This window comes from Hyla sarda, chromosome 1, assembly GCF_029499605.1.
Source record: "Hyla sarda isolate aHylSar1 chromosome 1, aHylSar1.hap1, whole genome shotgun sequence".
Taxonomy (NCBI): domain Eukaryota; kingdom Metazoa; phylum Chordata; class Amphibia; order Anura; family Hylidae; genus Hyla; species Hyla sarda.
Genome location: NC_079189.1, coordinates 417,791,180 through 417,807,615, shown reverse-complemented (window position 1 = coordinate 417,807,615; position 16,436 = coordinate 417,791,180). Strand labels below are relative to the sequence as shown.

At 44.7% G+C, this 16,436-nt stretch overlaps 2 protein-coding genes across 4 annotated transcripts in view; one reads left to right on the top strand and one right to left on the bottom strand.

The window, feature by feature from the left end:
* Positions 1 to 3,611, bottom strand: part of TCHP (trichoplein keratin filament binding) — a 34,876-nt gene extending 31,265 nt beyond the window's left edge. The window contains exon 1 of one of the 3 annotated variants that reach the window (XM_056528866.1): positions 3,476 to 3,611. The gene's annotated coding sequence lies outside the window, so the exon portion shown is untranslated. The other 2 variants (XM_056528865.1, XM_056528864.1) reach the window with 2 other exon arrangements.
* Positions 3,602 to 16,436, top strand: part of GLTP (glycolipid transfer protein) — a 102,025-nt gene continuing 89,190 nt past the window's right edge. Inside the window, exon 1 of the mRNA XM_056528870.1 lies at positions 3,602 to 3,741. Coding sequence (XP_056384845.1) covers positions 3,687 to 3,741 — 55 coding nt within the window. The 5' untranslated portion in view covers positions 3,602 to 3,686. The remainder of the gene's footprint in view (positions 3,742 to 16,436) is intronic.

Genomic DNA, 16,436 nt, shown 5'->3' with positions numbered 1-16,436 from the left:
CATCTTATGGGTACATTCACATATGCTGCTGCAGATTTCATGCTGTTAAAAGGGGTTATCACGGGTTAGAAAAGCAGAGCCGATTTCCACAGCATAAGGCGTCACACCTGTCCCTAGGTTGTGTGTGGTATTAAAGCCCAGTTCCATTGAAGTGAATAGAGCCAAATTGTAATGACACACAGAACCACACAACCTGAGAACAGGTACAGGGGGGCAATAAAAGTATTTAGTCAGCCACCAATTGTGCAAGTTTTCCCACTTAAAAAGATGAGAGAGACCTGTAATTTTCATCACAGATATACCTCAACTATGAGAGACAGAATGAGGAAAAAAAATCCATAAAATCACATTGTCTGATTTTTTAACAATTTATTTGCAAATTATGGTGGAAAATAAGTATTTGGTCACCTACAAACAAGCAAGATTTCTGGCTCTCACAGACCTGTAACTTCTTCTTTAAAGGGGTACTCCGCCCCTAGACATCTTATCCCCTATCCAAAGGATAGGGGATCAGATGTCAGATCGCCGCGGTCCCGCTGCTGGGGACCCCCCGGGGATCGCCGCTGCAGCAGCCCGCTGTCATTACAGCACAGAGCGAGTTCGCTCTGCACGCAATGACGGGCAATACAGGGGCCGTAGCATCGTTGCGTCACGGCTCCGTCCCTCGTGACGTCACAGCCCGCCCCTTTCAATACAAGTCTATGGGAGGGGCGTGGCGGTCGTCAGCTCTGTGCTGTAATGACAGCGGGCTGCCGCAGCGGCGATCCCCGGGGTCCCCAACGACAGCCCCAAAACATCACTGCTCTAGAGGAGATCTGCAATACCAGCAACAGTGTGTGAAAACCTTGTGAAGACTTACAGAAAACATTTGACCTCTGTCATTGCCAACAAAGGGTATATAACAAAGTATTGAGATGAACTTTTGTTATAGACCAAATACTTATTTTCCACCATTTGCAAATAAAATCTTAAAAAATCAGACAATGGGATTTTATAGATTTTTTTCTCATTCTGTCTCTCATAGTTAAGGTATACCTATGATGACATTTTTTTTAAAGGGTAGCACCCACCATCATGTTTTTTTTTTCTGTCTCTGCCTATTGCCCTTCTATCCCTAACACCCTCCCTGCCTTTAATTTTTTTTTTTTACTATTTTAAAAATGGCATTTAGTCTGCCTGGTAGCGTGCTCACTACCAGGCAGACTTCCCCAGCAGGCACCACGTCACTGATGCCGGCTGGGGGCCAACTTACGCCCTCAGTTCTCCTAACAGGGTGCCTCCAGCTGTTTCACCACTACAACTCCCAGCATGCCCTGACATCTATTGGCTGTCAGGGCATGCTGGGAGTTGTAGTGGTAAAACAACTGGAGGCACCCAGGACAGGAGCTTCATGGGGGAAGGAGTGAGCTGGGAGCCGATGCGGGAGGGACGGGTGCGGGGGAGCCTCTTCCTGCCGCTCGGTGAGTATCAACCAACCCCACGTACCTTGCAGCAGGGCCGTCAGCGAGTGCGGGGAGCCGATGCGCAGCCCTGGATGTTCCTGCGCCTGCGCAAAATTACGACTGATGCCCTGCCGGAATCATTCAGAATTTTCCAGTGACATCACTCCGCACTGCATTCGGCCACTAGGAGGGCGACCCCCTAGTGGACGAATTTCAAATTGCTTTTAAAATGTTTCAAAAGTATTTTTTTTTTTTTTTTTTTATAAAAGTATATTAGAGATATGTTGTAGTACTACAACATATCAAAAATAATTTTTCATGACAGCGCCCATTTAAGTGGAAGAACTTGCACAATTGGTGGCTGACTAAATACTTTTTGCCCCACTGTATGGTGCTATTCTTTAAAGAAACCAGTTCTGTTTTTCTAAGAGTGAATAACCACTTAATATCAATACAAATAATTGAACTCAGCTTAAAATCCGCAGTAGATATGGTATGTGTGAATGTACCCTGCATGGATTCTGCTTCAGATTTCACAGTGAAAATCATTGGCATTGCTGCGACACATAGTGCATGCTACAGATCTGAAAATCCACAAGTGGACTATGGTCGATTATTTTACACTTGGGGTAGCTACAAGGGAGTTGAAAGGGAGTTGCAAAAGCCTTATGCCCCTATGTTCAACTGTATCTGGCCTTAGCAAAGGAAGCCTAAAATGTTGCAGAAAAGAACTACACAAACAATGGCATACAGTACAGGTGGATCTGATGTGCTAGAAACCTGATCTACCTAATAACTGCACAATCATAGTGATGTATACAGATTACTACAGCACAATTGAACATATGTGCAGGACATACTGCATACACATTACACAGGTCAATACAACACAACAGAAAACATGTAAATATATATATATATATATATACACACACACACACACACACATCATACAGATAAGTACAACACAACAGAACACATGTATACGACATACCGCCTACACATCATACAGAACACATGTATACGCCTACACATCATGCAGAACACATGTATACCACATACCGCCTACACATCATGCAGAACACATGTATACCACATACCGCCTACACATCATGCAGAACACATGTATACGACATACCGCCTACACATCATACAGAACACATGTATACGACATACCGCCTACACATCATACAGAACACATGTATACGCCTACACATCATACAGAACACATGTATACGCCTACACATCATACAGAACACATGTATACCACATACCGCCTACACATCATACAGAACACATGTATACGACATACCGCCTACACATCATGCAGAACACATGTATACCACATACCGCCTACACATCATACAGAACACATGTATAAGACATACCGCCTACACATCATTCAGAACACATGTATACGACATACCGCCTACACATCATACAGAACACATGTATACGACATACCGCCTACACATCATGCAGAACACATGTATACGACATACCGCCTACACATCATGCAGAACACATGTATATGACATACCGCCTACACATCATGCAGAACACATGTATACGACATACCGCCTACACATCATGCAGAACACATGTATACCACATACCGCCTACACATCATGCAGAACACATGTATACCACATACCGCCTACACATCATGCAGAACACATGTATACGACATACCGCCTACACATCATGCAGAACACATGTATACGACATACCGCCTACACATCATGCAGAACACATGTATACGACATACCGCCTACACATCATACAGAACACATGTATACGACATACCGCCTACACATCATACAGAACACATGTATACGACATACCGCCTACACATCATGCAGAACACATGTATACGACATACCGCCTACACATCATGCAGAACACATGTATACGACATACCGCCTACACATCATGCAGAACACATGTATATAGAGGGAGCAGAAATCTATCAGTAAAAGCAGATGTCTCTGGTCATGGCTGGGAGGTGCAGACACTGCGATAGAACTCGTTACCTTCCCTCCAGTCCGGTGTACGTATAACGGCCAGCACGGCTTCTGCAGGGATAACTTCCTCTTCCGGTGTTTCGGGTAGCCATGGAGACGGCTGTGGCGCGGTTCTGACAGCTGAGGCGGGTAGAGAGAGGATCGTTGTGTCGCATTGTGAAGGGGGAGTCACTGCTCGTCCATCTATGTGAACGGTCAGCAGTACATAAGCCTATAGCTGATGTGCCAGGGGCGGGTCTGTCAGCCAACAGTGCACGGTACAATACACCACCCAGGTATGGCAGGTTACGCACCTTATTTGGCTAGTCTGTGTTTGCCTACCCGAATTATAAGAGCCAAATATTCTATTTAATACAGGGCTATGTAGTATATCTGTGTGTGTTTTCAGATTATTATTTTTTTAAATACAAACTTTTTCCTGTTTTATTTATTTATTCTTTAACAAATACTCTACATGACATCACCGTCATACATTATAAACCTTTATGGTGTTGGGGCATATCACACGTATATGGTGGAATACCATACCCATGTCCCCCAGAGTCTCTACTACCCAATGTATGACATCACAAGTTTCTAGAAATGACATTAAAGGGGTGTATAAATATAAATGTTCTTTTTTTTTAAATTTATTTTTTAAATCAACTGGTGCCAGAAAATTAGTCAGATTTGTAAATTATTTCTATTAAAAAATCTTAACCCTTCCACTTCAGCTGCTGTATACTACAGGGGAAGAAAGAACTTCCTCTGTATTATACAGCAGCTGATAAGTACTGGAAGGGTTAAGATTTTCAAATAGAAGTAATATACAAATGTTTAACTTTCTGGCTCCAGTTGATAAAAAAAAAAAAAAAAAAAAGTTTTCCAGTGGTGTACTACCCCTTTTAACCTGTTGGGGATGGATATGCCCTCGCGTCACGTTACTTAAGGACGGAGGACGTACCTGTACGCCCTCCGCATTTCAGATCTTCGCCGGGCGGTGATCGTACCGGGATGACTGCTGATATCTATCAGCAGGCATCCCATGGCAATGCCTAGGGGGACCTGAGACCCCCCCCCCCCCATGTCAATTCAGACCGGCAATTTGCCATGATCCGGGCCAATCGGGTCACTGGTGACCCGATCGCCTGGAAAATAAGAATGATCGGAGCTGTCAGAGACAGCCCCGACCATCCTAAAGGATAGGAGGGAGGTGGCAGTGTTGCCACCCCCTCCTATCCCCTGCCATTGGTCAGTCAGGCTGACGACCAATGCCAGTTGGGGGCGGGGGGTTAGAGTTAATTTCCCCCGCTCTGCCCACTGATCGGGGGGGGGGGAATAGGCGGCTTACCCGGACTGGCGGATGTGGCATTCTGGAGCAGCGATGGCAGCAGAAGGAATGCGGCCGGAGAAGGCTGCAGTGAAGATCGCGGTAAGTGATCTTCTCTGTGGCCTTCTAAAAGCTGCAAAACTACAACTCCCAGTATGCCCACACAACCAAAGGCTGTCTGCATGTTGCAAAACTTCAACTTTTAGCATGCACTGACTGTCTGGGCATGCTGGGAGTTGTAGTTTTGAAACATCTGAAGTGGCACAGTTTGGAGACCACTATACGGTGGTCTCCAAACTGTAGCCCTCCAGATGTTGCAAAAGTACAATTCCCAGCATGGCCAGACAGTCATGGATGCTGGGTGTGTAGTTCTGCAATATCTGGCCCTTCATATGTTGCAGAACTACAACTTGGAGTACATTCACACGGGCGGGTTTACAGTGGGTTTCCTTCTACAAGTTTGAGCTGTGGCAAATTTTCCGCTGCAGCTCAAACTCCCAGTGGAAATCTTACTGTGAACCCCCGCCTGTGTGAAAGTACCCTACAAACACTATACTACACTACACTAACAAATAATAAAAAGTTTAGCACAACATATACACCCCCTTACACGCCCGTCCACCCCCCCCCCCCCAATAAAAATGAAAAACGTCTCATACAGCAGTAATCCTAAAAAGAGCCTCCAGCTGTTGCAAAACCACAACTCACAGTATTGCCGGACAGCCATAGACTGTCCTGGCAGGCTGGTAGTCTTGCAACAGCTGGAGGCACCCTGTTTGGGAAACACTGCTGTAGGGTTTTGGTGGAGACAAGCCCCATCCTTGTAGCCGAGTCCGCCCCTATTGCAAATGGTGCTCCCCATGGCGCTCTCTCACTTCAGAGCTCTGTCGTATTTCAAGGCAACAGTTTAGGACCACATATGGGGTATTTCCGTACCCAGGAGAAATTGCGTTACAAATTTTGGGGGGATTTTTCGCCTTTTTCCCCCTTATGAAAAGGTAAAGTTGGGGGCTACACCAGCATGTTAGCGTAAAAAAATTTTACATTTTTACACTAACATGCTGGTGTTGCCCCATACTTTTCATTTTCACAAGAGGTAAAAGGAGAAAAAGACCCCCAAAATTTCTAACGCAATTTCTTCTGAGTACAGAAATACTCCATATGTGGGCGTAAAATGCCATGACTGCCATGACATCCATGACTGTCTGGCCATGCTGGGAATTGTACTTTTGCAACATCTGGAGGGCTACAGTTTGGACACCACCGTATAGTGGTCTCCAAACTGTGCCATGGGTCAGGAGTGAGAGAGCGCCATGTACATTTGAGGCCTGAATTGGTGATTTGCACAGGGGTGGCTGATCGTTACAGCGGTTCTGACCTGAACGCAAAAAAAATCCACCCACATGTGACCCTATTTTGGAAACTACACCCCTCACGGAATGTAAAAGGGGTATAGTGAGCCTTAACAACCCACAGGTCTTTGACAAATTTTCATTAAAGTTGGACTTGAAAATTTAAAATTAGTTTTTTTTCTCTGAAATGCTGGTGTTACCCCAAATTTTTCATTTTCTCAAGGGGTAATAGGAAAAAAGACCCCCAAAAATTGCAACCCCATTTCTTCTGAGTATATAAATACCCCATATGTGGATGTAAAGTGCTCTGCGGGCAAACTACAATGCTCAGAAGAGAAGGGGTGCCATTTGGCTTTTTGAGAGAAAATTAGGCTGGAATTGAAGGCTGTGTGTGTTTACAAAGCCCCCATGGTGCCAGAACAGTGGACCCCCTCCAAATGTGACCCCATTTTGGAAACTACACCCCTCACGGAATGTAATAAGGGGTGCAGTGAGCATTTATGCCCCACAGGTGTCTGACAGATTTTTTTGAACAGTCGTCCGTAAAAATGAAAAATTTAATTTTTCCTTTGCACAGCCCACTGTTCCAAAGATCAGTCAAATACCAGTGGGGTGTAAATACTCACTGCACCCCTTATTTAATTCTGTGACGGGTGTAATTTCCAAAATAGTATGCCTTTTTTTTTTTTTTTTTTTTTTTTTTTACCGTTCTGGCATCATGGGGGCTTCCTAAATGCAACATGCCCCCCCAAAACCATTTCAGCAAAATTCACTCTCCAAAAGCCCAATGTCGCGCCTTCCCTTCTGAGCCCTCTAGTGCACCCACAGAGCACTTTACATCCACCTATGCACCTATGAGGTATTTCCTTACTTGAGAGAAATGGGGTTACAAATTTTGTGGGGCATTTTCTCCTATTACTCCTTGTGAAAATGAAAAGTTTGGGGTATCACCAGCATTTTAGTGTTAATTTTTTCAAAGAAATGATGCAAGTATCGACAAAAAATTACCACTAACATAAAGAATAATATGTCATGAAATCAGAATGAAAAGTAAAAGCATCCCAGAGTTATTAATGGTTAAAGTGACAGTGGTCAGAATTGCAAAAAATGCTCCCATCCTTAGGGTTATAATGGGCTCCGTCCCCAAGGGGTTAACACTTTAACCTAGACAGTGGACTGGCTAGGAATGGTGTTTGTTAGACAGTGGACTGGCTAGGGGTGGTGTTTACGCTAGACAATAGACTGACTAGGGGTGGTGTTTACGCTAGACAATAGACTGACTAGGGGTGGCGTTTACACTAGAGAGTGGACTGACTAGGGGTGGTGTTTACACTAGACAATGGACTGACTAGGGGTGGTGTTTACACTAGACAATGGACTGACTAGGGGTGGTGTTTACACTAGACAATGGACTGACTAGGGGTGGTGTTTACACTAGACAATGGACTGACTAGGGGTGGTGTTTACACTAGACAATGGACTAACTAGGGGTGGTGTTTACGCTAGACAATGGACTGACTAGGGGTGGTGTTTACACTAGACAATGGACTGACTAGGGGTGGGGTTTACACTAGACAATGGACTGACTAGGGGTGGTGTTTACACTAGACAATGGACTGACTAGGGGTGGTGTTTACGCTAGACAATGGACTGACTAGGGGTGGTGTTTACGCTAGACAGTGGACTGACTAGGGGTGGTATTTATTAGACAGTGGACCGACTAGGTGTGGCGTTTATACTATACAGTAGACTGGCTATGGGTGGTGTTTGTTAGTCAGTGGACTGATAGGGGTGGTGTTTTGTTAGACAGTGGACTGACTAGGGGTGGTGTTTACAATATTCTGCGGACTGACATCTGGGAGGCGTTTACACTATACAGTGTTAATTATTATAAACCACAAATACTTTATTAAGCCAAAATAGAAAAACAAGGAAAGAGCACACTCTATTAACCGGGGTTTTTTCCGTTTTTGCATTTTTGTTTTTTGCTCCTTGCCTTTAAAAAATCATAACTCTTTCAATTTTGCACCTAAAAATCCATATGATGGCTTATTTTTTGCGCCACCAATTCTACTTTGTAATGACATCAGTCATTTTGCCCAAAAATCTATGGTGAAACGGAAAAAAAAAATCATTGTGCAACAAAATTGGAAAAAAAAATGCCGTTTTGTAACTTTTGGGGGCTTCCGTTTCTACGTAGTACATTTTTCGGTAAAAATGACACCTTATCTTTATTCTGTAGGTCCATACGATTAAAATGATACCCAACTTATATATGTTTGATTTTGTCGTACTTCTGGAAAAAATCATAACTTCATGCAGGAAAATTAATACGTTTAAAATTGTCATCTTCTGACCCCTATAACTTTTTTATTTTTCCGTGTATGGGGCGGTATGAGGGCTCATTTTTTGCACCGTGATCTGAAGTTTTTAACGGTACCATTGCATTGATAGGACTTATTGACTTTTTTAAATGATATAAAAAGTGACCAAAAATGCACTATTTTGAATTTTTTGCGCGCTCTGAGCGTGCGGCTAAAGGGTTAATAGCGCGCGGCGCCGCGATCAGTGCTGCGTGCTATTAGCGGCGGGTCCCGGCTTCACTATGACGCCGGGCCCGCCGTGATATGATGCGGGGTTATATCAGGGGAGCAGGACCAAGGACGTACCAGTACGTCCTTGGTCCTTAAGGGGTTAAAAATAAGCTGTGTGCATATGGTCTCTCCGAAATGCATTACTGATCAGTGAGGCTAATGTAGCTCAACATCCACGATTATGATTTATGTTAGGGATATCTCTGCAGTTGATGTCCCTCTACAAGGTAGAACTGTGCACAATGTTAAAAACAACACAATGCCCCCCTCATTGTTTCACCACTACTGTGGCTTTGCCAAGAGGCAACTGGACAATGAGGACAAAAGATGCCGACATGGGGTTTCATCACCTCTTTTAGTGACATAATTAAGTTAATTAGCCAATAAAGAGATGGACTACTGGGTGTACCTAAAATCAAAACCAATCCCATTATTGATATACACTGATTAACAAGTTCATCCACTGTTCTGATACAAGGTCACATAGAAACATAGAATGTGTTGGCAGATAAGAACCATTTGGCCCATCTAGTCTGCCCAATAATCTGAATCCTATCAATAGTCCCTGGCCCTATTTTAAATGAAGGATAGACTTATGCTTATCTCTATCTTTTCTATGAAGGATAGCCTTATACCTATCCCATGCATGTTTAAACTCCTTCACTGTATTTGCAGCTACCACTTCTGCAGGAAGGCTATTCCATGCATCCACTACTCTCTCTCAGTAAAGTAATACTTCCTGATATTACTGCAGAAACCTTTGCCCCCTAATTTAAAACTATGTCCTCTTGTGGTAGTTTTTCTTCTTTTAAATATGCTCTCCTACTTTATCGTGTTGATTCCCTTTATGTATTTAACCTCTTCAGGACGCAGGGCGTATGGATACGCCCTGAATCCTGAGTCCTTAAGGATGCAGGGCGTATCCATACGCCCGTGGGAAATCCGCTCCCCACCGCTAGCCGGTTGGGGACTGGAGCCGGATGCCTGCTGAAATCGTTCAGCAGGCATCTCGGCATATCGCTCAGGGGGGTCATCATGACCCCCCATGTCCACGATCGCAGCACATCGCTGATCAATTCAGATCAGCGATGTGCTGCGATTCCGTTCCCCGCCGCTCGCCGGGCGGGGATCGGAGCCGGATGTCTGCTGATTTCATTCAGCAGACATCGCGGCAGTGTGCCGGAGGAGGTCCGGAGGACCTCCTATACCGGCGTTCACTGCAGGACGCCGTTAAGTATTAGCCGGCGTTCTGCAGCGGTTCCGGGTCATCAGGGTCAGGTGTGACCCGGTGACCCGGATAAAGATGATGAATGGTGGTGTAATATACACCACCAATCATTATCCGTACTGTACCGGGGGCTGTCATTGTTGCCACCCCCCTCAGTACAGTTGTGATTGGGTGGCCAAAGTGGCCACACCAATCACAGTGTAATGGGATGGGATGGTGGGGGCTAGGAGCATGTTGCTCCGTTCTGCCCGCCATTCCACAGAGATCTGGCGAGCAGGACGGAGCCCCGTGCTGCCCACCATCCCCTCACTGTAAAAAAAAGTGCCCCTTGCCCCCTTTTTGAGGGCCCCTTGGCACAGAAATCCCCCAGGGTTAGCTTTAGATTTAGGTAGGGACAGGTTAGGGTTAAAATTATTTTTTTTTTTCCGGCGTACATCAGTGGGTGTCCGGGGGTCCGTAGCACCTTTAGCTGCGTTACCACGGCCCTGCTGGGTTGCTGCGGTCTGCCGCCAGCCTTTTTTTTTTTATTCTGGTGCAGATCTTTTTTTTTTTTTTTCCCCTAAGCGTGTGTGCGGACCCTCTTAGTTCTAAAACAGCGGTCCGCCACCGTTTGTTAAAGTCCACCCGCCGCTGATCAGTCCCGTAGTACTGATCAGCGGTTTTTTTTTGTGGTGTCGGCGCTTTTTTCCGCGTTTCCTAGCGTTTTTTTGCACCCATAGGCGGTCTGTGCCACCAGTAGCAGGCGTGTACTGTGTGGACGGTCCGTACCTGTTTGTGCAGCCTGTCCCACCGCTGTCAGTGATTTATCACTGATCAGCGTTTTTTGGGGGTTCAGGTGGGTGCATTTTTTCGGGGTTAAGCGGTTTTTTATTTTATTTTTCGGGTTTTTTGTGTGGGGGTCTGTGTAAAAGCCACCAGCCACTCTTCTTAGCTGAGTGGCCGGACCCCCCCACTGACTTCTGCGCCCCCTGCCGCCACAAGCGCTAATCAGTGCGCATTACTTTTTTGCGCTAGAAGTGCCTTTAAAAAGAAAAGTCCCCTTTTTATTTTTTTTCTGTTAGGGCGGGTTAGTTTAGTTAGGTTAGGGAGGTAGTCTCGCACCACACCACACACAGCACACACACCAATAAAGTTTTCCCCCCCCCACACACACACACACACACACACACACACACACACACACACACACCCATCCCCATTAGAGTAGGGAAATGGCCCTCAGAGCGTTTTCGGCGGAGGAGGCATATGCCATAATTGCCTCCGACACAGAGAGCAGCTCAGAGGACGATGAAGACCCCACCTTCCTTATTTCATTGTCCTCCTCATCATCTAGTTCTGATAATGAGCCACCAAGGCGGCGAACTCGCCGCCGTGCGGTTCCGCAAACCTCCTCTGTCCTTGACCCTGTGCCCCATGCTAGTATGAGTCCCCCTGGCGCTCACACTAGTGAAGCCCCCTGCCAAGGTCACTGGTACCTCGTACCGGAGAACTTGTCTGGGCTGAGCCAGCGGACCACGAGCCCGTGATTCCTGAGTTTGTTGGCGACTCAGGAATCAAGATTAACATCGCTGGGTTCACTGAAAAGGACTTTTTCGGTAATTTTTTCAGTGACGACTTTCTTAATCTAATAGTTACACAGACAAATTTGTATGCCCAACAGTTCGTCGCCGCTAACCCAGGCTCACTTTTAGCTAGACCCGGAGGCCGGACTCCAGTCGATGCAGCCGAAATGAGGACCTTTTGGGGCCTTGCGCTGCATATGGGTCTAGTTAAAAAACCCAGTGTCAGGCAATATTGGAGTGGGGACATCCTGTACCAGACCTCGCTCTACAGTCCCCGGTTCGAGGCCATTCGGAGATGTTTGCATTATGCTGATAATGCGGCATGTCCCCCCCAAACTGATCCCACGTATGACCGCCTGTATAAAATCAGGCCGTCATCAATCACTTCGGGGCCAGATTTTGGGAGGCCTATGTCCCTGGAAGGGTGGTCGCTATTGATGAGTCTCTCATCAGCTTTAAGGGGAGACTCAGCTTCCGGCAATACATCCCTACCAAGCGGGTGCGGTATGGCGTGAAGATGTATAAACTTTGCGAGAGTACCTCCGGGTACACTTGCAAGTTTATAGTGTATGAGGGACAAGATTCCCGTTTTGAACCCCCAGAATGTCCCCCCACTCTGGGTGTTAGCGAAAAAATCGTTTGGGGCCTTTTGCACCCATTGCTAGATAAAGGTTACCACCTTTATGTGGATAACTTTTATACTAGTATCCCTCTCTTTTCATCCCTCTCCGCCAGATCCACGGTCGCTTGTGGGACAGTCCGGAAGAATCAAAGAGGCCTTCCTTCCTATCCTCTGCAGACTCCTATCCCCCAGGGTGAGTACCGTGCCTTTTCCCATGAGAACCTGTTGTTGGTCCGGTATAAGAACAAGAGGGATGTCCTTATGCTCACCACTATTCATGGGAACGGCAGCACCCCTGTCCCTGTGCGAGGTACCGTGGGACTGGTCCTCAAGCCCGATTGTATTCTGGACTACAATCGGTATATGGGGGAAGCTGATCTTTCTGATCAAGTCCTCAAGCCATATAATGCCATGCGGAAAACACGGGTATGGTACAAAAAAGTTGCGGGCTACATAGTACAGGTTGCCATGCACAACTCTTTTGTACTGTACAAGTACGCTGGCAACACAGGGACATACCTGCAGTTCCAAGAGGAAGTTCTAAAGGCCCTCATCTTTGGTGACCGACAAAGAGCGGGTCAGAGCACCTCTGGAATTGTGGGCCCCCGGACCATCCCTGGCCAACACTTTCCGGGTGTGATCCCCCACACTGGAAAGAAGGGACGATCTCAGAAGAAATGCAGAGTGTGTCACAAGAGGGGGATTCGGAAGGACACCACCACTCAATGCAACACTTGCCCCGATCATCCGGGCCTCTGCATAGGCTGCTTCAGGGAGTATCACACTTCCATGCAGTTCTAAATTTTCCATCCTTTGCCCTAATTTTCATTCCCCAAAATTCGACTCCAAATGTACCAGTCCAGGATACATTGTCTTCCAAATTTTATACCAAACCCCCCCCCCCCCCCCCCCCAAAAAAAAAAAAACTTTTTCCCAATACCCCCAATATCTTTTTTTTTTTTTCTTCCCCCTAAAAAAATGAGTCATGGGACACAGAGTCAACAGCATTGGAGGTTTGCAGTTACCTCAAATGCGCAACGCTCTCTCCCCACCTGAGCGGGTTGCGCATTTGAGATAACAGAATAGGGACGGCCCCACACATCCCCTTCCCATAATGATGATTCAGAGTATAGGGTTTGGGGCGGGCATCATTTTTACTTTTGGCTGTACTCTGGGTCTTCATTCTGGGAAAATAATTGGCATATCAGTACTAAAATTGCAATTTTCTTTCCCCCCATAGTACACTTCATCCATTCCTGGAAAATAAATGAAGGGAACACCCGTCTGTTCCAAATCTCCACTTCACCCTATACACCTTCCCTAGGGGGTGTAGTTTGTAATAGGTTCACATGTGGGTGTTCCTTTCTTGTATTTTCCTCTGAATGTATGTAACTGTTAGGTCCGTAACAAACATCGGCCTCAAATGCGAAAAGTTTTCGCTCATGAGCTCATGTCGCATTTCCAGGCGACAATCCGGAGTCACATGTTAGTTGTTCCCAGAAAAATGAAGCAGAGCATAGGTTGAAAATTGCAATTTTCAAAAGCTACCCTTCATCCATTCCTGGAAAATAAATATAGGAAACACCTGTGCGTTCAAAATGTCCTCTTTACCCCTATACCCATTCCTCTGGGTGGGTACTTTCTGTAATGGTGTCACATGTGGGGGTTTCATTTTTGTATTTTCCTCGGAATGTATGTAACCGTCAGCTACTGATATGCCATAGGCCACAAATACAAAGTGACCTCTATGACTTCTGAGCCTTGTTGTGCGCCCGCCCAGCACGTTACCTCATATGTGGATGTATTTTTATAGTCAGGGGGAAAAGCCCTCCAAAATTTGTAACCCAATTCCTCATATTACCCCTTGTGAAAATGTTAATAATTGGGTAACCCCAGCATTTTACTGTAAAAAAATCAAATTTTTCAATTTATGGCCCACTTTTCAAAAAACCTGTGAGGGGTTATTTCCCACTGTACCCCTTGTTACGTTCATTGAGGGGTGTAGTTTCTAAAATGGTGTCACGTGTAATTTTTTGCTGCTATTGCACAATGGGGGCTTTATAAATGCACATGACCCCGACTTCAATTTCAACAAAATTTTCACTCCTTCTATTCTGAGCATTGCAGTGCGTCCACAGAGCAATTTACATCCACATATGGGGTATTTTTTTTTCTCAGGCAAAATTGTTCTACCAATTTTTGGGGGCCTTTTGCCCTATTACCCAATGTGAAAATGAAACATTTGGGATAACACTATCAATATAGTGGAAAAAAATCAAATTTTTCACTTTTACGGCCCACTGTTCAAAAAACCTGTGAGGTGTAAGTACTCACTGTAACATTGTTATGTTCACCGAGGGGTCTAGTTTCCAAAATGTAATGCCATGTGAGGTTGTTTTTTTTTTTTTTTTTTTCTGTTCTGGCACCATAGGGGCTTCCTAAATGCGGCATGCCCCCAGAGCAAAATTTGCTTCCAAAAAGCCAAAATGTGACTCCTTCTCTTCTGAGACCTGTAGTGCGCCAGCAGAGCACTTTCACCCCCATATGGGGTGTTTTCTGAATCGGGAGAAATTGGGCTTTAAATTTTGGGGGGTATTTTCTGCTTTAACTCTTTGTAAAAATGTAACATTTTTGGGAAACCAAGCATTTTAGGTAAAAAAAAAAATTTTATTTATTTTTTTTACATATGCAAAAGTCGTGAAACCCCTGTGGGGTATTAAGGTTCACTTTACCCCTTGTTACGTTCCCCAAGGGGTTTAGTTTCCAAAATGTAATGCCATGTGTTTTTTTTTTTTTTTTTTTGCTGTCCTGGCACCATAGGGGCTTCCTAAATGTGGCATGCCCCCAGAGCAAAATTTGCTTCCAAAAAGCCATATGTGACTCCTTCTCTTCTGAGACCTGTAGTGCGCCAGCAGAGCTCTTTTCACCCCCATTTTCTGAATCGGGAGAAATTGGGCTTCAAATTTTGGTGGGTATTTTCTGCTATAAACACCTGTGGGGTATTAAGGCTCACTTTATCCCATGTTAAATTCCCCGAGGGGTCTAGTTTCCAAAATGGTATGCCATGTGGGTTTTTTTTTTTTTTTTTTTGCTGTTTTGACACCCTAGGGGCTTCCTAAAGGTGACATGCCCCCCAAAAACCATTTCAGAAAAATGTTCTCTCCAAAATCCCCTTGTCGCTCCTTCCCTTCTGAGCCCTCTACTGCACCCGCCGAACAATTTACATAGACATATGAGGTATGTGCTTACTCGAGAGAAATTGGGCAACAAATACAAGTAAAAATTTTCTCCTTTTACCCCTTGCAAAAATTGGGTCTACAAGAACATGTGAGTGTAAAAAATGAAGATTTTGAATTTTCTCCTTCATTTTGCTGCTATTCCTGTGAAACACCTAAAGGGTTAAAACACTGACTGAATGTCATTTTGAATACTTAGGGAGGGGGGTGTAGTTTTTATAATGGGGTATTTCTTATATGAAGACCCTTCAAATCCACTTCAAAACTGAACTGGTCCCTGAAAAATATCAAGTTAGAAAATTTTGTGAAAAATTGGAAAATTGCTGCTGAACTTTGAAGCCCTCTGGTGTCTTCTAAAAGTAAAAACACGTCAATTTTATGATGCAAACATAAAGTAGACATATTATGTATGTGAACAAAAAAATAAAATTATTTTGAATATCCATTTTCCTTACAAGCAGAGAGCTTAAAAGTTAGAAAAATGCAAAATTTTCATTTTTTTCATCAAATTTGGGGATTTTTCACCAAGAAAGCATTCAAGTTACCAGAAAATGTTACCACTATGTTTTTTCGTGACATATTCTAGTTTAACAATCTCGGAATCAGAATGATAAGTAAAAGCATTCCAGAGTTATTAATGTTTAAAGTGATAGTGGTCAGAATTGCAAAAAACGGCCGAGTCCTTAAGGTGAAAAAGGGCTAAGTCCTTAAGGGGTTAAAGGGGCATTCCAGGAATTTTTTTGTTTGACTATGTTACAGGGGCTGTAAAGTTGGTGTAGTTCATAATGTAGTATCTGTACCTGTATGTGACTGTTTTCTCACAATTCTTCTGTGATTTTCACCCCAATATTTATTTTTACCAGCATACAAAATGACTGTTGTCTCAGATTTTTCCCAGCTTTAAACAACAACAAAGACGTGGTCTCAAATGGCAGGAGGTGCTCAACCCCAAATGCTGTTGTGCATATATATTGGGGGAGCAGATCCTGCCCTTGTAGTCCGTTGCTAAGGGCGATCCCCAGCATAAAAATGCATACAATGGAGGATGCCTGCAACAGACTACTAGT